The sequence below is a fragment of the Rosa chinensis genome, chromosome 1, assembly GCF_002994745.2.
Source record: "Rosa chinensis cultivar Old Blush chromosome 1, RchiOBHm-V2, whole genome shotgun sequence".
NCBI classification, from domain to species: domain Eukaryota; kingdom Viridiplantae; phylum Streptophyta; class Magnoliopsida; order Rosales; family Rosaceae; genus Rosa; species Rosa chinensis.
The window spans coordinates 45,254,963-45,276,843 of record NC_037088.1 but is presented as its reverse complement, the minus strand read 5'-3'; the positions used below and the strand labels follow the sequence as shown (position 1 = coordinate 45,276,843).

At 35.9% G+C, this 21,881-nt stretch overlaps 3 protein-coding genes across 5 annotated transcripts; 2 read left to right on the top strand and 1 right to left on the bottom strand.

Moving 5' to 3' along the window:
- Positions 1-8,329: 8,329 nt before the first annotated feature.
- Positions 8,330-11,557, top strand: LOC112180195 (UDP-galactose/UDP-glucose transporter 2). The gene is made up of 7 exons (XM_024318706.2): positions 8,330-8,923; positions 9,345-9,373; positions 9,486-9,687; positions 10,077-10,319; positions 10,425-10,526; positions 10,618-10,725; positions 10,962-11,557. Exons 1-7 carry the CDS (start codon positions 8,798-8,800, stop codon positions 11,226-11,228), a joined length of 1,077 nt encoding a protein of 358 aa, XP_024174474.1. The 5' UTR covers positions 8,330-8,797; the 3' UTR covers positions 11,229-11,557.
- Positions 11,558-13,257: 1,700 nt separating this feature from the next.
- LOC112186375 lies at positions 13,258-15,255 on the top strand. Its single transcript, XM_024324766.2, has 3 exons — positions 13,258-13,710; positions 14,281-14,492; positions 14,687-15,255. The coding sequence occupies exons 1-3, from the start codon at positions 13,488-13,490 to the stop codon at positions 15,065-15,067; spliced, it is 816 nt and encodes a 271-aa protein (XP_024180534.1). The 5' UTR covers positions 13,258-13,487; the 3' UTR covers positions 15,068-15,255.
- Positions 15,256-15,328: 73 nt separating this feature from the next.
- Positions 15,329-21,850, bottom strand: LOC112186361 (protein-lysine N-methyltransferase EFM1). Of its 3 annotated transcripts, XM_024324745.2 has the most exons (16): positions 21,707-21,849; positions 21,514-21,604; positions 20,574-20,748; positions 20,335-20,440; positions 19,711-19,793; positions 18,941-18,967; positions 18,673-18,821; positions 18,431-18,544; positions 18,097-18,177; positions 17,709-17,770; positions 17,195-17,251; positions 16,867-16,938; positions 16,460-16,708; positions 16,111-16,226; positions 15,751-15,864; positions 15,329-15,645 (listed from the first exon to the last, which is right to left on the bottom strand). In XM_024324745.2, exons 1-16 carry the CDS (start codon positions 21,758-21,760, stop codon positions 15,495-15,497), a joined length of 1,701 nt encoding a protein of 566 aa, XP_024180513.1. In that variant the 5' UTR covers positions 21,761-21,849; the 3' UTR covers positions 15,329-15,494. The 3 variants fall into 3 exon arrangements, with proteins under 3 accessions (XP_024180513.1, XP_040368852.1, XP_040368853.1); XM_040512918.1 differs by lacking the exon at positions 18,941-18,967; XM_040512919.1 differs by lacking the exon at positions 15,329-15,645 and having other exon boundaries at positions 15,820-15,955; positions 21,707-21,850.
- Positions 21,851-21,881: the final 31 nt, after the last annotated feature.

The window sequence follows — 21,881 nt, the reverse complement described above, 5'->3', positions numbered from 1 at the left end:
GTCATAGCTTTTAGGCTCTCTAGGCTAGGGTTTCATTTACTTTGGACTTCATGTTGCTGTGGAGTTGGTTGGATCAAGTCTCCATGGCCCATGGTAATGTTTAAATTTTGTTAGGTCGCAAAGACCAGTTCCTCAGTTGGAAACTTTTTATTTACCTGTTTCTGAATATCTAGCTTTTTGTCAGAATAATGGTGCAACGACTTTCTAAAAAGTGGGTGCACTCTGGGTATGTTAGTTGCTATTTTGTTTCTAGAATAGGGTTTTATATACTCTAAAGGATGGCTCTTTTTGTCGACCATATGAGAGTGTATCGTTTAGTACTACTTGCTAAATTATAAAATCTGATTTAAAAAAAAAAAAATTACTATAAACATACGTATACACTATACACTATACAGTATACTTGCATATATAAGACTTAACCGTTCATTAGATAGATATTTTAGAAAGAAAATTATCGTGGGAGATTTCTTTCATTTTAAGGGACCACTGGGAGGGAGATGGCCTTGCAACCTCCCTCGCTATTGTTTGAGTGATGTTTTGGGAGCAAGATGGGGTTTCGTTTAGCTAGGCTCCAATGCCTTAAGAGTTGGACAGGTTTATAGTTATGTTGTACTCGTGCCCTTGTGAAAGGGTTATTCCTTCTGATTTGTTTTCACCAACCTGGATGAATTTGCCGAGCTAAAACTTCTCTAAAGAAAGAAAAATAACAGTTAACCTGGACAAAAATGTAGAATAATAACAGTATTAACATAACTGATCACGGAGGTGACCGGCTCATTTGCCGCCGGGACCATGACGTACGTGTTTTTGGTATCTTCTCCTCCTCCTCCTCCACTGTCCCAGAATTCCAGTCAGTCCCCTATAAAATCTCATCGTTTGAGTTCATCTTGTTTGTACAGTACTGTAGGTGTCCCTTTTCTCTCCACGTGCGGACAAACAATCGAGTTTCAGAAAGAGATGAGGTCCCAACTCCCAACTGGAAGACTCGCAGATTCTAATCGAGGACATCGACTGCGTTAAACCTAGAAATGACATCTGGTTGCATCTGGATAACGTGTCGGTGGTGATGGGACTGTTGGAGAGCAGAATGCCAGAATAAGAGGGAGAGAGGATGAAGAAGAAGAAGAGCCTTTGAGAAACGTGATCGAGGTCGTCGTCCTTGAAGACTGCAGCTTTTTCTGAAGATCCACACAAGCACCGACGCCTTTTAAGGTGCATTCAGGGCTTCATGCATATGAGTTGTGACTCAAACTTTCAATTTGCTTCCATTGCTCGTATAATATGGATAAATAGTACACGATGATTAATGAAGTTTGAAGTGCTCTGCCTAGGTCCATAGATTTCATGACCGGTGTTTTTTTTTTTTTTTTTGGAAAATATCATAAATGATCACTGAGTTGTGACTCATTCGACACTTAACTCACTGTATTTTGACAATATCACATAACTTACTCACTTTTACCTTGGTCTTTCACTTAATTCATTATCGTTAATTCTACCGTTAAAAGCCATCAAAATTAAAGGTATATTTGTCTAAACACTAAAAAAATGCATTAGAATTTTTTTAAAAAAAATCTTTAAAAAAAGGGACAATTTTTTTTTCAAATTATATATTTAAATTAAAATAAAATTATTTTTTATTCGAAATTTCAAAAGCTAAAAAAATTGCAAAAATCTAATAAGTTTAGAAATGTTATAAAGTAGGAAGAAGATGAAGAGAGAATAGTTGGGAGGAAAATAGAAGTATATGAAGCAGGAATCAATGGCACCCTTATGATTATAAGATTGATTAAGGGCAAAGTGAGGTGCGATTCCTATATCTCAAAAATGGAATATAGTCAAAGCAAACGCATAGCATATATAAGGAACAGTGCTCGAGGCATTGAGTATCGGCTATATACATATGATGCCGAATTATCTTTATAAAAACTGATATGCATAAATGACATAGATCATAAGTTATAGTTAATAGCAACAACGTTGCACCATAAACTCGTGGATCATCATAGAGTTTTTTTTTTAAAATAATAGCAGAGCGTGCTGATAACGTGTTATAAAGTAGAGAAGAAGATGGAGAGAGAATAATTGGGAGGAAGTAGAAGTATATCATTCAGTCTCATTAGCCTCCTTTATATAGAGGTAGGGTTTACATCAAAGTACATAACTAATGAGTATTTACATGGACATCCACATAGATAATAATATTTACAACAAGAAATTTTTTTTTAAAGTTAAAAATGTACTTTTAAGCGTTTTGACAAATATACGCTCAATTTTAACGGTAGAACTAACAGCAGTGAGTTAAATGAAAGATTGAACTAAAAATGAATGAGTTAAGTGATGTTGTTGAAAATACAGCGAGTTAAGTGTTAAATGAGTTGTAACTCAATGACTATTTGTGATTTTTTGCCTTTTTTTTTTTTTTTGAAAGAGAGATTTCATGACCGGGTGGTTACGTTAACTCACGTAAAGGATATTACTTAATTTAAGAACCGTATCTTCTTTAGGCATGTAAATGAAGCATTCAGAGTTCCGACCTGTACTTGCACCAATATATATATATATATATATATATATATTTATGAACCTCGACGAAACGAGAATAATTTGTTGAATAAAAAATAAAGACAAAGAGAGGGAACTATACTAAACCTCTAGACAACATCAACAGAAACGGAAATTAGGAAGACCCATTCGGTCCTGATTACAAAAACTATGAATGATAGGCAGAGCCAAATCCCACCAAACTAAACCTGAGGAAGTAGTTCCAAAATTTGGTACATTATATACATTATATATATACTGCTGGATAACATCATATACATTTTTTGGTTACTAGAAAAAATTTAACTATATATATTAAGAGTTGCGATTACTAAATAAGTGCTGAGTCGCTTATATCGCCGATGCATAGAAAAAATTTTAATATAAAAAGTTAAATTTGTTGACCATATTTTGATCACAGAAAATTCTACAATGCGTTAACATATGACATGCATACAATTGCCTTAAAAGTGGTAAAATGAGTCCTCAAAATAGTAATATTAGTCCTCAAAGTAGTAACATGAGTCCTTAAAGTGGTAAATTTTCTTAGTTACCACATGAGTCTTCAAAATAATAATATTAGTCCTCAAAGTGGTAACATGAGTCCTTAAAGTGGTAAATTTTCTTAGTTTACCACATGAGTCTTGAAAATAGTAATATTAGTCCTCAAAGTGATAACATGAGTCCTTAGAGGGGTAAAAATAGTTGATGTATGAGAAATGTTAACATAACATAGCTTTACCCTTTGATCACATGGTTTGAAAAATTTAAATGTGATTTGTGGGCTGCCGTTTTTATCAGCCATTAATTTGACAATTTTGGCTAAAGTTGTCTGAAATGTTTTTGATGTACATAATTTGTACGAGTTTTTGTGTTTAAAAAAAAACATCAATATTTGATAAGTTTGATTAACAACTCACATTCCTCTCGTTTAATGACTCGGAACTACATGAGCAACTATATACATTATTCATGGTATGCTCACAAGATTTAAATTGAAACTATGTGTGTGTGTGTGTGTGTATATATATATATAGATCTTATTTAGAGCGAGACTTCACTTTAAAATTAAAGTGTGCATTTAGAGTTTATGGTCACTTTTCGGTCACATATCTACATCTCGACAATTCAATTTTTAGATATTAGTGTGTGTGTGTGCATTTGTCACTTATCTTCTTATTGATCTCTTCAATGAGAATCAAATTTATTTAGAAGGCATATTGCACCATCAGCTGAGTGTCGGTTATGCTTGCATCCAAATGAATCAATTGAACGTACTCTTCTCACTTGTCCTTAGATTGTAAGTGCTTGGTTTGCTCATCCCCTATCATACAAAGTTCTTCTACAAGCTATCACTCTTCTTTTGAAAGCTAGCTCTTCAACATAAGCCAAATGGATACCCCTTGGTTTTATTGATCGAGTGTTTCAAGTTGTCCAAAAAATAATAATAAAATAATAATAATAATAATAATAATAATAAAAAAAAACGAGAGTCAAATTTAAAATAAAGTCATTAGCTCCAAACTATAACCATACTCATATATATTAACATTCTTTATATAATAGCTAGACTTGGAAGTTTTTGAATAAGCAATAAGGTTAAATGGATGGAAGTTGGAACTTACTTGTCTATAAACACATTTTGCTTTGTATTTATTCACTAATTATACCAATTCTGCCGTTGTTTTTTGGAGTGATACATTTCCTCAACGTCTCATTACTTTTACTTGTCACATACGTTATAACCTAATTCATTATTTTATTTTTCCTTTCGAACTGCTGCAGGTCTGTAGTTAAAACCTTATAAAAGTCCATGAAAGTCATGGTATGGCTGTTAACATGGAACGTTTCCCTCGTTTGATTCTTCACGAAAACTGATCACATGGAATAGTTTAATCTCACATATGTAATGTACATTACCAGCACAAAACCATCCACATGCTTCTAGTAGTACCGAACGTAATGGATCCAATAGTTCTCAGTACTAAGTTGCCTAACTGTATACTTCACGAAACTTAGTAGCATCGACAAAAATTAAGATTGGTGATATTCATGCATACATGATTCCAGTACGTAGATAGCTACATAAATTTGACCCTAACAATCAAGTAATTTGATGATGTTCACAAACTTATATTGTTCTTGAAAGCTAAGTCAATGAAATTGATTGGCCGAGTGCTCTCTATGTTTAGGTGAGCCTGTCACTGATGGGTTAATATGTTTATGTGCCACTACTTGGTCAATGTATTGAAAGGAATATATTATGGATAGTTGAGATGTCAATGAAAAAATGGCTTTGTTTTATGAGAATCCTTTACATATTAAATGGAATCCTCTAGACTATGAGCAAGTTAAGCTTAACTTTAATGTTTCCGTAAGGAATTGTGTTGCTTCAATTGTTTTTGCATTAGAGATACAGATGGTATCCTGTTCTTGCTGCTGCTAAAAAGATAGGTAATTAATGCTGGTGTTTTGATTGCTGAGGCTACTGCTCAGTGAGATGGCTTAAGTTCGGCTCGTCTCAATCATCATTCCCACATTTGGGTTGAAGGTGACTCTAAGGTTCTCATTAATTGTCTTCTCAACAAGATTTCCACCGCTGGGAGAATCAAGATTCTGGTAGAGGATATCAAGTATCTCTCTCAACAATTCCATTTCATCAGATTTCGACACATATTTTGTGAAGCTAACTTTGTAGTAGCCAGACAAGTTAGCTGATTTTGGTCATGATAGAGTTAGTCTTTCTATCTCGTTTAATTGTCTACCGTTCTCTGTGTCCTCAGCGTTCCACTTAAATAAATTGGGCAGGGTTGTTCTCATAGTTTTTCCTTAATAGTTAAAAAATTGAGAACTCATACGAATATAAAAAAATTATAATTTAAAGTTTTTGATTCAATCTCGACTCCAAGTATAAAAGTAAATATTCATAAATATTCTTACATTAGAGTATGTAGCACACTAAAAATTCAGCAAGTGTTGTATAACATAATGTATGCTACAAGTTAGTGCACGAAATCAAAATCAACAGAAGTTTGCAAACATTCCAAATAATTAAACCCGAAAGCTGAAAACTGTAATTTTATTCACATATCAATTGACAGAAAAGTTATGAAGGCACTACTTTCTCATATCTAATAAATAAGAAAATCTCATAATCACTTTTAAACACCAAAAAAAGAGCTAGCTTAACCCCTAATCAAAACTCAAGAACTGTAAAAGGACAACAATTTATCTAATAATCCTAATTAAACGTGACTTTCGTTCATCAACGGACAACAACAAAGCAATTATGATCGACTTTGAAAGCTGAAGGGTTGACAAACTACGCATGCATAATTACATTTTGCAAAGCCATTGTTGAGATTTACCATCAGGCCTGAATCCAACCAATAGGTATTTCTGTGAATAGCATGTGGTCGACAGGGTTTAGGATCTCGTCTATATACTTGGGATATTTTAAGTTTGTTAGTTTGTTTGTTTTTTTTTTTTTTTTTTTTTAAGTATGAACGTGTGATTTATTTAGTTAGGCCATGACTCTTTCTATCACCTCCTTAAAAATAGGTCTAATCTCGCTAAATTCTAAATAAAACTGTTGTCTCTTTGTGTACAATATTAGAATTATTTCCACAATATTAGTGATTGAACTCCACAAATTTTTTTTCTCTATCACGGTGAAAGAGATCGAAGTAACAATCAAAACTATAGTTGTAGACAAACACAAAAAAACAATGCTTAGGTTACTCTCTCTGAGAGGTAGGTGGATGCCGTGGTCTTATGGCGGCGGCTTTGCAAATTGGGCAGGAAGAGATGGAATTTCCCTCTCGTCTGGTCGCTGGGAGATTGAGGGCTGCGGGGTTCCTCGTAGTCGGCATCTCAAATTTAGGGGTGGTGGTGAGTCTGTGTTGCGAGGAGTTTCTCGCGGCGAATATGAGGGATCTGGGTCATTCGGGGTTGAGGATGGCTGGACAGGAATGGATCCGGTGAGTGGTGCTAGTCACGAGGTAGCGCAGTGGAGAGCCGGGCGGCGATCTTGCTCGTGTGTTCGTGCTGTGCTAAGTGGCTGGGTGCTGTCGGCGAATGGTGACATAGATGATGATTGCGGCGCTGGGCTAGCAATGGCTCCACCGATCTGTGCCGGAGTAAAGCTGGTTGCTGTTGGGAGCGACGACGATGGGGTGGGCGGTGGTGGAAGTCTTCCTCGGTCGGCACCGTCAAATGGAGGTGGACTGGTACTCCGCCTTGCTGGGTTTGGGTGGCCTTAGCAAGTCCAGTTGGGCTTTGAACCCTTCTGGGCCTAGTGCTAGGGTTTCCCTGTCTTTTGGGCCTTTGTCTGGCATATGGAGTAGTTGGGCTGCTGGGCTAGTTTATTTTAATTTTAATTACTTTTATGTAAGAATTCATTCTCCTAACTCGTAGCTTCTCTCTGAGTTTTGTCACCAAAAATAACCAGGATGTCTTGGCCTTTTGATTCTCTAGGATGTTCGAGGTTAGATTTTGGCAGGGCTTCATGATCTTTAAAAAGGTTGAATTACTTAGGTATTGACTCTTTTGACAGTTCCACAGGGATGAGTCATTATGTGTAATTTCGCTGATCAATGCAATGAGTTGACAATTCTCTAAAAAAAAGAAACAATCAAAACTTAATTCATTTTTCCACCCTCATTCATCACTTGCAATAACTTCGAGACTCACATTTTTATTTTCTGATTTTCATGTTTACAATAATTCATGCCTAGTTTGATTTGTGAAATTGAAGTATTGAGAAATGAAATTTAATCTTTTTTGGTGTTTGAGATGCAAAAGGAAAATAAATACTTTCCTGAAATAAAAAAAAATAAAGCGAAAAGTGGGTCATTCCCTACCCCCAAACCATTCATTTTTCCCTTTTTTTGCTTGTATATATTACTCAGATTCTATTATCTTACTGCATTAATTATAAATTTTTTAACAACTTTTCTTTTAACTTTTCTTAGAGTATCTTTAGCAATGCTAGTTATTTTTTAGTTAAATTTTAGCTAAAATAGCTAAAAAGTCATTTTGGCTAGCCATTTTAGAAATACGTCTGCATCAGTACTCTCTATTCTAGCTAGTTTTAAATTTATATAATTTTTTAAATGAAAATTAAATAGTTTAAATATATTTATATATTATATAAAATAACTCAATAGGAATGTTTTACATTATAGAGAGCCTTATCTCGCTCTCTATATTTAGGAGCGAGATAGCTAAAAGTTATAATAGAGAGCCACTTAGGAGTCTGGTGCAGCAGCTAAAATATATAAAAAGCTAAACATGCTCTCCAAGATAGCTAAGGAGCAAAAATATCCAATAGCAAGAGTATGCTAAAGAGTCTCTTAGAGCATATTTAACAATGCTAGTTATTGTTTAATCAAATATATTTTTAAATGAAGATGAAATAATTTAAATGTATTTATAAATTACATAAAATAACTCAAAATGAATGTATTTAACTTCTCATCCTATGAAAAACATATAGAAATTACTTCTATTTTGCTCAAACCAAATGAGGGCACGAGGCCTCAGTGCATATCATGTACCACACGAATCATGAATGAGACAACTTGTAAGCAAGTACAATGCTCTCTTTTGGTGTCTTCAGTTGTATAATAATTAAAACACTATTTAAACACAAACAAAAAATTTAGCAAAAATAAATTGGACAACAAGGTGCATAGAAAGAACCAAATGGCTCTCCACGTCATGCAAGAGTCCATCGATCCTCTTAAATGCTAGTCGTCCCAACTCGTTAACTTCATCATTTACTCGTTTTGCCTCTATAAACCCTCCCTCAGTCTCTGCCAACTTGCCAACCCCAAAGAGAGAAAGACTGAAAGACTCTGACTCGTTCTCTCTTTTCTAAACCGAAGAAAAGAAGAGCTCCGACTCCGAGTCCAATACACTCTCTCTCTCTCTCTGGAATTTTCCGTAAGTGGAATCATTCTTTATTGCGAGTTACATAACAGAGTCACCCCCGTAGTCATCCCGATACCATAGTGCATATTCCTTATTTATATCTATCACCCCAAACAAGATTTTCTCTTTCTTTCTTTCTCTCTTTTGTGTTGGTAAGGTGAACAATTTAAACATGCAAAGCTATAAATGAGTAGTTTTCACGCATTGAATTTTACATCCATTTTACAGCTCACCATTTCTCATTGATTTGGAGCGTTTTCTGGGTACCCAAAACCCAGAACTGAGTTGGGTCTGTGTGAAAAAGGGGTTGAAGACGATGAAGAACGAAGAACAAGCTCGGTTTCTGTTTGGGATTTCGCTCTCTGATAGACCCAAATGGCAGCAATTCCTGCTTTGCTCTTCTGGGTTCTTCTTTGGTTATCTGGTTAATGGTGTCTGTGAGGTAAATTCACTCTCTCTTTGGTTTCAAGTTTTTTTCGTTTTGGTTCTGGGATTTTTTTTTGTTTTGGGATGAATTTCCTTTTGTGTTTAGTTTCTTTTGAATCAAGCTAAGGGTTATGCTTTAGCTTCTGAGGAAGAAACCTTTTTGTTCCAAGAGATTTATGGTTTTTGTTTATTAGTTTTTTTTACTGTTTTGATTAAAGTTCTCAGATAATTTTAAAATGAGGTTTTGATCCTCTGTTTTGGCTTATGGGACCAATGGGTTTGATTATTTTATGAGTTTACTTTTGGAGGAATCAAAGTAATAATTTTGAAGAATGAATGCAGCTCATTGCACGTTCAGAGATGACTTGATTTTTCGTACACTCTGTTAAATTTTTTTTAATTGCTGATTGAATCTTCACTTTTTGCTCCATTTTCAGGAATATGTGTATAACAGGCTACAATTCAGGTAAAGGTTAACATCTGGGTATTTGTTTTGGATTTGTGGAGTGTTTGGTTTTCGAATTCAATTAGGACCCTGCTTGTTTCGGATTCTGTTTCTGATGTGTTCCTTGCTGCAGTTATGGGTGGTACTTCACATTTGTACAAGGATTTGTGTACCTATTTCTGATTTATCTTCAAGGCTTTACCACCAAGCAAATGGTGAACCCATGGAAGACTTATGTGAAGCTATCTGCTGTGCTTATGGGCTCTCATGGACTTACCAAAGGCTCCTTGGCTTTTCTCAACTACCCCGCACAGCTAATGTTCAAATCAACAAAGGTAAGCAAATGCGATGTTAAAAAACTTCGTTAGTTTCTCTGAGGCAGCCAATTTTGACTTGATAATCATATCAAATGGAAACAATTTCAGTGTAAAACAGAGAGGATTTGGAATTTGACTGCCTCTTAAGACACATTTTTTCTCCCCTTTCATATTTTTATTTTGTTTAGTGTGGCCAGTTTGAGATTATTGTTCTTCATTTTAGGGGAAAGAGTTTAAGTTGGTCTCTAGCTAAGTTTTTAGTGTCATTTAGATTCTGTTGGAATATTTGATCTTTGGTATAGGACAAGAATAGTTTATAAATATCTATTTGGCTGTATGTGTCAAACTACAGTTACTCTGCAGCCTCTCATGTTAACTTCATGATTTTGGTCCTTTTGGGGTTTCAGGTTTTACCTGTGATGATAATGGGAGCCTTCATACCAGGTTTGAGGCGGAAGTACCCACCTCATGAGTACGTTTCTGCAATCCTTCTGGTGGTGGGTCTGATCCTATTCACCTTAGCGGATGCACAAACTTCTCCCAACTTCAGTGTGATTGGTGTTGTGATGGTATCGGGTGCTCTAGTCATGGATTCGTTTTTGGGTAATTTGCAAGAAGCAATATTTACCATGAATCCTGAAACCACACAGGTGAGTCACATTCTCCTTGGGTGCTTCAAAGTGAATTAGATGCATGTTCATGGAAAAGCTGTGACTTCGGTTATAATGTTGTTCTCTATCTTATCTTATCCACAGATGGAGATGCTGTTTTGCTCTACAGTAGTTGGTCTACCTTTCTTGGTGCCACCAATGATTTTGACAGGAGAATTATTCAAAGCGTGGAGTTCATGTTCTCAGGTAACTTGCCAGTTACAAAATCTTTTGATTCCAGACTTGTTACATTCCTCGCAAGCCTCACAGTTACACCTAACCTTTTGGTATTATGCAGCATCCATACGTATATGGTGTGTTAGTCTTTGAAGCCATGGCCACGTTTATTGGCCAAGTTTCTGTCCTTTCCCTCATTGCACTTTTTGGTGCTGCCACCACAGCCATGGTACATTCTCCTCATAACTCCATTTTGTCCTAGATTTGTGAATGTGATATCAACATTTAATGGAAAAGATATGGTCTTTATTCAATTGGCATTTTCAAAGTAAGGGCCATGTTGCTTGTTTTCAAGCTACATTAGTTAGGCCTCATGAACACTGATAAGCAAACAAATAGTACAATGTGAGTTATATAAATTCTCATTCTTGAAGAGAAGATCCTCATTGGATTTTTTTTTCGCAGATAACAACGGCTAGAAAGGCAGTGACATTATTGCTATCATACTTGATATTCACAAAGCCATTAACCGAAGAGCACGGGACTGGACTTCTGCTCATAGGTATGGGGATCACATTGAAGCTCTTGCCTGAGAATAAACCATACCAAAGGGTTTCAAACTCATCATCTGGCAAACCCAAGAGTTCAAAGCCAGCTCATAACGAAGAGGAGATAATTCAACTTGACCATCAACATGTTGGAGAAGATGAAGAAAAGAGGCCATTGGTCTGATATATAAGACACTGCTTCTGTTGCACAATGTCTATCTAGCTACTAAGGAAATGATTATGCTAAATAACATCACTTTAGGATTTTTTTTTTTTACCTCCTGTTCCTTATTTCTTTAGATTTGGTCGGTCTTCTTTTATTCTTTATATTTTTTGTGAAGTGTTGGTACCCCACAGTTCCCCATAGTTACTGGTCTTTATATTTTCTTCCTTTGTTTTTGTTGTTAATGTTTTGGACTATATGTATGAAACATTGTTGAGAACTTGAGATCGTGGTGTACAAGTTTAGATATTTAAAATTATAAGAAGCTTGTAATTGCATTCACAGAGTAATTCGTGCTTTAAGGTTATTCTTGTATTTTTAAATTAGGGGGATAATCTGGGTTAGTGGATTGAGCCTTTGCTTCTAATCTATGTTCTATGACATGTATGCAGCTCATAGGTCATAACTTCAGGTTTGGTACAATTTTATTATAAACTATAAAATTGTTGTGACCAAAAATAGAGTACAGAAGTATAGTAGCTGACTACGTGGACGGCACTGATTACCAACACATTCAACGGCACTTCGTCGGTGCTACCTATGTGAACCTTGAACGCTTGAAGTATCGAATTTGTGGACGTTATGCGGTTTAACACGGATATAGGGATATACATGTGATAAAATTAGAATTGTATAAACACGGATGAGGTGCAACAATTAATGAGGTAAAACTGAAGTTTTTTTTTTTTTTAGGATAATAGTCAACCACTTTACTAATAATAATAATAATAAAGATTACAACTTGTAGATGTAGTAGCTACATCAAATTGAAGCATAATAAAAACATATGTAATCATGGACCAGCAACGGCCCCTCATGAATCGCTCACCCAGCCACGCCGCCACTGCCATCATAGGTAAAAATGAAGTTAGTAAGTGACCAAAGATTTAACTTGTAAAACAGTAAAAGTTAACAATTTAATTTCTATTTTTAAAATTAATTCAATGATGAATGACTACAAAAATTTTGTTCACATGGTCGCCATGAATATTCTGTCCTGTAAGCTTTAGATATTTATTCATGAGAAACATGAACCATAATCAAAGATGATCCACTTGATTTGGAATTTACCACATTATATAGTGGACAAACTAATTGGTATATTGCTTGGCATGTGCCTAAAACGACAAAACGGAAACTAATAGAAAGAAAATCTATATCATTAGGTACTATTATTATTCTTATTGTTTTTGTTAATTTTTGATTGATTCGTTGACAAATGATAATGAAGCTGGATTATCCTTTAATATAGGAATTAAGCTGTACCTGAGCTAAGCAAACTTGCCTTATTTCTTGGCAGCAAGTACTGTCGCTGCCCCGTCAATTTGGTTAGGTTCCTTGTATGGTGAGGAAGAGGAGAAAATCATTTTTGGATTTTGTGATTGTACTTTAATTTGGTCCTCATGTATAGATTAGATTGCTTTTTTGGTTCATCTGTTCTGAATAATGATTGCAATTCTCTTCATCCATGATGATGAAAAGTAACAAATTACAAAATAAAAGATTGTCATATACATGGATGAAAATTATAGTATCTAAAATACAGGGATTCTATTTCTGGAGCGATGCATAAAATCTTCATACTTTTTTACATTGTGAGGACCGAAGTGTTGCTACATAATTCTTTTCTTGATTACAAACTAATTTCAACCACAGGATTTGACCTGTAAACTTAATTAGTTATTAATCTTTTAGTTAAGAAAAAAAAATTACAGCTTCTTAAGGAATCTATCTCAATCGACTATAACCCGCCACAAATTTAGTTTCTCTCAACACATCATTCAGAATTAAGAATTTAGAAAATGCAGCTTAATTTTAATTCGATGTAAAGAAACACTAAACAATGCCCAATATTTGCGTGCAGTAAAAAGTTAGTGTATAAATTACATTTGTTGGCAGAAAGCCACGAAGTCCTTGCTGCATCATTGCTCCTCCAAATCCTCCAATGGAGCAAACTCATCATCACTACTCAGAGATATCCAACAGATCGAGTCACACAGTGAGACATTTTTGCTACGTGTCAAATCGCTTCCATGCATGAAGACAACGCATACACCACTTCAACTTGTTGACCGCCCTTTATCTTTGTTTATCCTTTTATTCGGTGCTGTAGCACACTGTGCGTGAAACTGTGAGAAGAGGCGGGTGACGATGAATAGTAAAATTACAGAGAGAGCTTGACGTACTTGCCGAAAAGAGACGACCATTTGAAAAAGACCAATGGCTGCAGAAGAGGCCAACTCCAGTACTAGTCTACTTGATCCAGTAGTAGTTGACGATATTGAAGAAGATAGAGAAAGCTTTGATAACGGTGCTACTAGTTCGAGACCAAAAGAGCCATGGAAAGGAGAGTATGCCAAGAGCATTCTGTATGCTGGTCTTGATGCCATTGTCACTTGCTTCTCTCTAATCTCTTCCATCTCCGCCAGCCGTCTAACTTCCGGTAATATATAATCACTCACTATTTTTTCTCTTGCTCTTCCTCTGAAACCTAAACCCTAAACCCTATCATAGTCTTGGTTTATTACATTTTGAAACGTAATTTTTGTTGATGATGTGGAGAACCCTTATTCACTAACATGAATTGTTGTCGGTATGTATATCTGAAAATATATTGACAGCAGATATCTTGCAAGACACTGTGCATTACTAGCTCAGTGATAGTTACACCCATATCTGTATATCTTTCTCAACATTTGTATACACAACCATTAAATTGTTTAAGATCTAGATCAGTGCATGTCTCACAGCTCTATAATGGATACAGAACCATAACTACTGATGGTACAGACGAACAGTAAGCACTGAAGTATGTTGTAAGACACCGAGGCAAATTATTTTGGGAAAATTGGACCTTCTGGAAGTGTATGATCTATAAGTGCGTGTGAGAGAGAGGCAGTGTGTAGCTAGCAAGATACACTAGGACTCATTTAGAGGTGCATGCATGCACTAGTGCATCATGCTTTATTTCAAAAATTGAGTTTTTATTCACTATAACTGTCTTACATTGCAGCGGATGTGCTGGTGCTAGGATTTGCAAATCTGGTGGCAGATGGGATATCTATGGGAGTTGGAGATTTTTTGTCCAGCAGCGGTGAAAAGGATGTTGCCGCCAAAGAAATGGCGGTGACGGAATGGGATGTCACAAATCACGGCAGCCTTGAGAAGATGGAGTTGCTCCAAAAGTATCAAGCACTTGGGATGGACGTTGATGATGCCGCCAAGGTATGCGAAAACTTCCCCTAAAATCTAATGAAAATGTTTGATGAAATTGTGAGAAAATTGCTTATTATAAAGTAAGGTTAGGTTGTTGTAAGATCTGATAGAAAGAAAAAAAAAACAAGAGTTTCTTTGTTATAATGCCTTTGGTGTAACTATTAAATTGCTTATATGTGACATGGTTTTGGGACTCGTACAAGGTTGTTAGCATTTTTGCCAAGTACAATGACATCTTGGTGCACGAGAAAATGATGGCTCATGGAAGGCTACCGCCAGAAGAAGCAGAAAAGCCATGGAAGAACGGCCTTGTAACATTTGCTGCCTTCCTTGTCTTTGGCACTGCTCCTCTCCTGTCTTTTATTGTCCTCATCCCATTTACGAACAGTGACTTGGTTAAGTTTGTTGGTGCTTGTATCCTCTCTGCGCTTGCACTCACGCTTCTTGGGATTGCAAAGGCCAAGATTGCAGGCCAGAACTATGCTTTCTCTGTGGTAGTGACTCTCTTCAATGGTGCTGCCGCCGCAGCTGCCGCTTATGCCGTTGGATGGACACTGAAAAATATAGCTGGCCTAGACGGTTGAAGACTAGGGGCAACAAGAAGACAGCTTAGTTTTACAATTTTTGAGTCCTTACCAGGGCTACGAATGTATATTTATGCTACATTTACGGTCATCGACCAGGGCCTGAACTACTTTCTTTTTTTGCAAAACTAATATATTTTTTTCTTTTCTTGAATGCTTAACTATTAAGAGCCTCGCAAAATTGAAGAATGAAATCAATTTTCTATTCATTTCACTCGGAAAATGAGACTTCTCTCTCTATAGAATTAGTGACCAAAAGCATTTTAGTGGGTACAACTTTGGCCTACATTTATTACATTAATGAAATCAATACACGACCATTACCGAGCACAAAATGCATAGTACAGTTACGGACGCTAAAGATCATAAGACTTGATAAGGACTAATTTCTAATGTGAGCTAAAAACACATGAATTTGTGTCGAAAGTTAGTTCCCTTCATCCAGTGCTAACTGCAAGGCATGCTCTGCTTCCTTGAGGAATAATCGAGTTAGTTGCTTCTGCCCTCGTCTATAAACTATACTAGACCACTTGTTTCTGCTCATCGATTGGGGTGGTTGAAGGCCATTTATCTCTTCACTGCAGTCAAGAAGAGTCCAACAATAGGAAACATACTGAATGTTCAGCTTCTCACTGATTCATGTATTTAAATGAGAACACAATGATGAGGGCAAAATATGGTACCTTAAATCGTTTTCATTTCCTGTATGCAGATTTAGGCTTTCACTAAAGCCTGCGTTTTTAAGCAAATTAGTGTCACTGTCCTCTGTACCAGAACCATCTTGAAGATCCACCATCCTTGCATACAGAATATTTGGTTAGCAACGTAGCATAGGTACCGACCAATTCATGTTAAAGCTTCTAAGTAGCATGCAACTACGGTATATGACTGTTTTAAGTAAGACTGATGGAGTCAGTTTCTGATGGATCTCCTATTAAAGTTACAAGTGGCGGCATGCAGATTCATTGAGAGGTTCATTTAATTCTTATGAACCATATCATAAAATCACAAGTGAGGCATTTGAATCATGGATTCAGAGTCACCTCATAGTAAGAAGATCAACAAGCATTTGCAAAGCTCCAGAGTCACCACAAGCCTCCCATATTGCTGCTCGAACTTCTGAATCAGATGGTTGCCTGCCCCCTCCAGATGTAACAAGCTTTAACATAACATATATTGAACCAGGGTTAAGAACCAGGGATGCAAATGATCAAATGGGCTAGACCATAAAATGGTCTCCCATCTTAAGTTACTAACAAGCATTAGAAAGATTTACATTTATTTCCTGCTTATAAAACTAGTTCAGGTCACTTTATATTAATTATAAACAAGAAAACATTTATGCTTAGCTAGTAAAACATGAAATAGCAATACTAGGTAAAGAATTTTTACCTCTTCCAGCAATGATGAAACCTGAAACAGCTCATCCTCCTTCATGGCTACTGTCCTCAATGTTGTCAAAAAGCTTTCGGGAAAAACCAACTTGTTTAAATATGATGGCATCTTGCGCTGACCACTCCAACTATAGCTGCAAACATGGTTGAGTTGGCCCTTATCACTTCCTTCATTAGTTGAGATGCCTACTGGGAAAAAGCCATGATCCAGTAAACTTCTAGGTAAAAGACACCTCATTTCGGCCTTCTGTGAACAAAAATAAAGCAAAGTTTGTTTTGAAAACAAATAAAGGAATAAGAAAAAAAATCCATTGATCCACCTACAGCTTTACTGAAGTAGAGAGTTTCTCCTAGATTAAAACAGAGAATACATAACACAAAATTAAAAGACAGACAATAGCAAACCTGTGCTTCAAGAAGCTGTGCTTTCGAGTCAGAAAATGAAACACTTTGAAGGGCTTGTACTGGATAATGGACCTGTATGTATCATTACCGTACCAAGTTGTGATCAGCTCAAACAATTGATTGACAAAAACTACGGTCCTAGCTGGAACCAGATGACAGAAGAATGGATTAAAATATCCAAAGTGTATAAAGTAATAAAACCAAAAAGTCCACCTTACATCTATTTTGATCAAGTTTAAGACATTGCCACCATCGAGAACGAGTTATTTAGAAACAACAGAATAATCTATACAAGGTTTCTCAACTATAACCAATATAAAGGCATTACCATGAGATAGTCATCTGGATTACCATCAAGGACGAAACCATACAGATGAAGTAATTCCTGCATCAAACATTCAAACACAAGATAATGGTTCTCCCTTCGAAGTTGATGAAGGTTGTCAAATGCTAATGTGGATTAGGAAAACAAGATGATGGCAGAGACCAAATACTTGAATAAGGCTTTCTTCAATTTAAGTCGACTTTTCAAATAACCTGAACAACTATGGCAGGTAAACTAAGTGGAATCTGCCAGACTCATAAGCCTAAGTAAGCTCAAAGCCTCACATGACAAAAGAACTTCAGGTGCAAGTAGCATGCAAGAAGTAGCACATGAAACTAAACATGTTTTAGAATACAAGTATATGCCAGGACAAAGGCAAACATTCTAAGAAATTATGTTTGGTTGCTAGGAAGAAGATGCAAAAATAAGTATACAACTTAAAAAGTAACTAAGTATACAACTTAAAAGTAACTTTGGTATAAAATGCAACAATTCTATATACGTCTCCAGGAAGTACCTCATTTCCTTTGTTACCATAACTTATAGAAATTTCTTCATCAGTCTCCAAGGGTTGTCCAGCTTTCCAATTTGGAAAAAGAAAAGAAAAAGGAATATCTCGGTAAGTAAGATAATCCAGCTAACTAATCAAGCAAGAGAAATGAAAACAAGTATAGTAAGGCTTCAATAGTAACTGTCACAACTAAATTAAACCAATATCAAATATCATAACCCTGCTACATAAAAGACCTCAAAAGAAATAAACACAAGTATTGATATATCCAATAGCAATAGTCACGATTAAAACTTGTATGCCATGATACCAATGCAAAATCTTATGGTTGCATAACACATAGTTTTACTGATTTGCAGCAAAAAATAAGGTACGAATGGAAATAGGACACTACCAGAAAGAAGATACATAGAAAAAGGAACCCGAGTTATCGATCCTGTTCCATCAACTTCCCAAGTTGCTGCCGGCTTTAAACCTGAATAGCCACACGATGTCAGCTAGTAAGGTGTATGAGAAAATAGACTATACGGAAAAACTCATAAAAATATAAGGACAAAAGTGTAGGCTACAGTATTAACTAGAATCAAATGAGTTGAACTGCAGGATGGGCTACACTGGTTAAAAAGCTTACACTCGAATCTTGAACAGATGTAATTATAATTCTGTAAGTTCTGTAACAGAAGTAGATAAATTTCTAAGAATACCAGACTTGATGACAACAGGCATACCATGGTTGCAAAAATCGATGCCAGGAACAAGACCCTCCACCCAGACAGTATCTTTTTGGTTTGATACAGATGTCACTCCATTAACTTGAATATCAACCCCGTCAACCTGACATCCTAATTTAAGAAAGCACTAATTTTAGTTCAAATAACTACATTTACATCTAGAGATACCAAATCAAGCATCCAATACATCATGATAAAGTATATTGAAAAGAATTAATGAGGGAGAAAAATTACAACACCTTTAGCATTGCCATTAACCATATTAGTAGAAACGTCAGAACTTTTGTCATTTGAAGCACTGCAATTCTTCTTTTCCTCAACTTGTGGAAATACATAAGAGTATGGAAGGGGAATGTTCAAAGCACGAGCCCAAAATACAGAATTTGCCCTAGCATGACAGAAATTAGGGAAGATAAGCAACAAAGGTCTAAGGCACCCTGAACAGATATTAGTAAGAAGGGTTCAACCAAAAAATCATAAGATTATTTCATCTTCAATTATACATACCAAAGGAAATCTTCAAAGCACACATCCCTATAAAAGAAGCAACCGGAGCATATGATCAGAGATTAGCAATCATAGTATATATTTAGAGATGAAGATAACTAATGAGTAATGACAATGTCTATATTATTCTGAGTGTTGTTCAACATGCAATTTTAGATATTATCTTCAAAGAATTGGAAAGTCAGCCTCTGAATGCTAGATTACAAGATTTTGGACCATAAATTTATATAGACAGCATTTTTACAAAAGCATCATAAATCACACAGACAACTGATTACTAAATGCTGAAATTCACATAGGTCCACAAATTGTTGGTGAGTTGAGAGGTCTAGAGTCTGAGAATAGCATTGCAATACCAAATTACATACTAATGTTTTCACATGATGTCATCAGCAGCTGTATGCTTTTTTATCTAACACTAGTTCAAGACAAAGTCACAAGACTGGGCATGACAAGTACCACCAAGATTCTCAGAAACCTGTCAATCTATTCTACCTTTCTAGGTGTTGCTAAGAAGCTCAAATAACAAGAACGACACAGGATAACTTCAATGTATCCAATGTACCCAGTATACTATTGAAATGAAAGTGCACAATTAATTATTACTATACCCATTATTCATATCAGCCTCTCTGATTTTTGAAACAAATAATTCAAATACCAAAAAATAGAGAAGAAAAAGATGCATGAATATTTTTTTGAAAGGACAGGACCTGCTAGCTTAATTCTCTTATGAACTCAAATGGAAACAAAATCCATTTCTGATATACCTTTCCGAATCACCATCAAGAGTTAAAAGTTTATCCACTAGAGCCTTCAACTTATCATCGTATAAAGACCGCAAGCTTTTCTTCTGTAGATTAAACCTGTCGTTGGTCACATATACTACAGAAAGAAGATAGGCTACTCAAATCATAATTGACAGAATCAATATCAAAAAAGAAATCCAAATACTTTCAAACCACCACAAAAAAAAAAAAAAAAAAACAAAGCCAACTGGACATTTACGAAAACATTATTGTCAACTTGAATAAAAAATAGCATCAGGTTAGCATTGCATTATGTCAAAATTACTCCCACAAGCGATGTGACATAATTTACAAGAGTTACCTTAAACCCTACAGAACGCCTGGATAGTGAATACTAGCTAAAAATTAAGAGGAGTGTCCATTGTAAAAACACTCATGCAAAAGAGGAGGGGTGTGGTTTGCAGTAAAAGGAATGCCAATTTGACCCCCCAAAAATATTTTGCAAATGTGTATTGTATGAATACATTCAACATCATAAAAGGTCCATAAAAGAAAAATCAACTTGAAATCAAGATAACTTCTATATGGATAAAACATACGTTTGAGAATTTTATTGTCATAGTTAGATGCCCAGAAATCTTTTACCTGCAGTTCAGTTGCTCGGTACAATGTTGTTCCTTTTAGGTCCAAAAGCTCATCATCAGTAAACCAAAGTGGATTGCCAAAAGTGGTGGGAAGCATATCAAGGTACCTGAGCAATTTCAATAATAGGCTCAGCAAAATATTTAGCTGGTTTGTTATCTTCCACCCAAGTGGAAAAGGCTGACCACCAAAGAAACAAAAAAGTTTTAATTGATAATTCAACAAATTCATTCTATACATACGGCTTCCAAGAAGAATTCTTGCGGAGGCGCTCCACTGTTAGAAACAAAACCATCAAGAACCTATCATCCACATCTCCTTCTTCGAACATTGCTCTACATTCTGGTCCAAAAAAAGGATCTTGCAAAACTCTCATAGGAGTTATTGCTAAATCCAGAGGCACGACTAACAGAACCCCTGAAATTGATTTCCAAAAGTGAATCAGAACTATTCTCTACTTGTCAAAATGTTACGAGAGCAAGTTTCATAACACAATAGGGATACAGTCCTGGAATGGTCACCTAAAGGTTGGATAAAGATGCCTAGGTATGATGCATGGGTAGAGTGCTAACTTATTGAATGCTCGTAGGATGAGGTAACCTACGAGATGAAAGGGTTGTCATTGGCTCAATATTGATAGTGTCCGGTGAATATGTCAGGCTTTGGAAGCCACATGGCATGCTACCACCATTTCTAATTCAAGTTCAAAAGAAAACAACAATCTTGACTGGTATATCCCTCCATGGGCATCATTTGGTCACAAATCAGCTTGCACCCGCCAGCTTTAGTATGAAGAACACAAGTGCATCATGTAGTTGTGAATGCACACATCTTTTAATCTTATAAAACTATGTTAAAGACATGGCAATAGTACTCCAAACATAAATTTCCAGTGCTTGCTCAAAGAAACAATAACAAAATTTATACTTTCAATTGCAAAAGACTTATCATTGACAATATATTAGCTTGCAAAGGCAACAAAAGATACTTCCAAAGATCGAAATCAAGTAATTTGCTCAATATTTCCTACATGATTCTTAAAAGAATGCAGTATCTGACACTGGAATTCAATTTCTGTACCTGACCCACATTTCACAGTCTCTCTACTAACAAATATGAACAACTACATAGACAAAGAACAAAACTTTACGAACTTAACCTAAAAGGAAGAGATGGGTTTACCGTCAGAAACATCATTAGCCGCAAAAATGCCAAACCCTTTATCAGAATCAGAGTATTTGATCTTGCACCCACGTAGCTCCACCCCATTAACCTGAATTCAAAACCCAATTAATCAAAATCACAGTTTCACTAATTTGATCAATACAAAAAAAAAAAAAGCTCATCCCACACTGTAAAAAACATGGGCACGCACCTGTAACCACTGCAGAAACCGTTCGAGCTTCGCGTCTCCTTGTGAACTCGCCATACTGAGAAACAACAGAAGAGTTTGGGGGTTTATGACTTAAGCAACTGGGTGGCTCAAGTTTTTATTTTCTCTTCACACCCACAATATTACTGTCCACACCCGTACCCAAAACTATATATAT

Excerpts from the sequence above, each read along its gene's own strand:
- LOC112180195 (XM_024318706.2), top strand. The coding sequence starts at position 8,798 with ATGAAGAACGAAGAACAAGCTCGGTTTCTGTTTGGGATTTCGCTCTCT. Across the intron at positions 9,374-9,485 it reads TATAACAGGCTACAATTCAG|TTATGGGTGGTACTTCACAT; the intron begins GTAAAGGTTAAC and ends TCCTTGCTGCAG. Across the intron at positions 10,527-10,617 it reads CGTGGAGTTCATGTTCTCAG|CATCCATACGTATATGGTGT; the intron begins GTAACTTGCCAG and ends GGTATTATGCAG.
- LOC112186375 (XM_024324766.2), top strand. The coding sequence starts at position 13,488 with ATGGCTGCAGAAGAGGCCAACTCCAGTACTAGTCTACTTGATCCAGTA. Across the intron at positions 13,711-14,280 it reads CGCCAGCCGTCTAACTTCCG|CGGATGTGCTGGTGCTAGGA; the intron begins GTAATATATAAT and ends CTTACATTGCAG. Across the intron at positions 14,493-14,686 it reads ACGTTGATGATGCCGCCAAG|GTTGTTAGCATTTTTGCCAA; the intron begins GTATGCGAAAAC and ends GACTCGTACAAG.
- LOC112186361 (XM_024324745.2), bottom strand. The coding sequence starts at position 21,760 with ATGGCGAGTTCACAAGGAGACGCGAAGCTCGAACGGTTTCTGCAGTGG. Across the intron at positions 19,794-20,334 it reads ACCGAGCAACTGAACTGCAG|AAGAAAAGCTTGCGGTCTTT; the intron begins GTAAAAGATTTC and ends TTTAATCTACAG. Across the intron at positions 18,178-18,430 it reads CATCGATTTTTGCAACCATG|GTTTAAAGCCGGCAGCAACT; the intron begins GTATGCCTGTTG and ends GTGGCTATTCAG.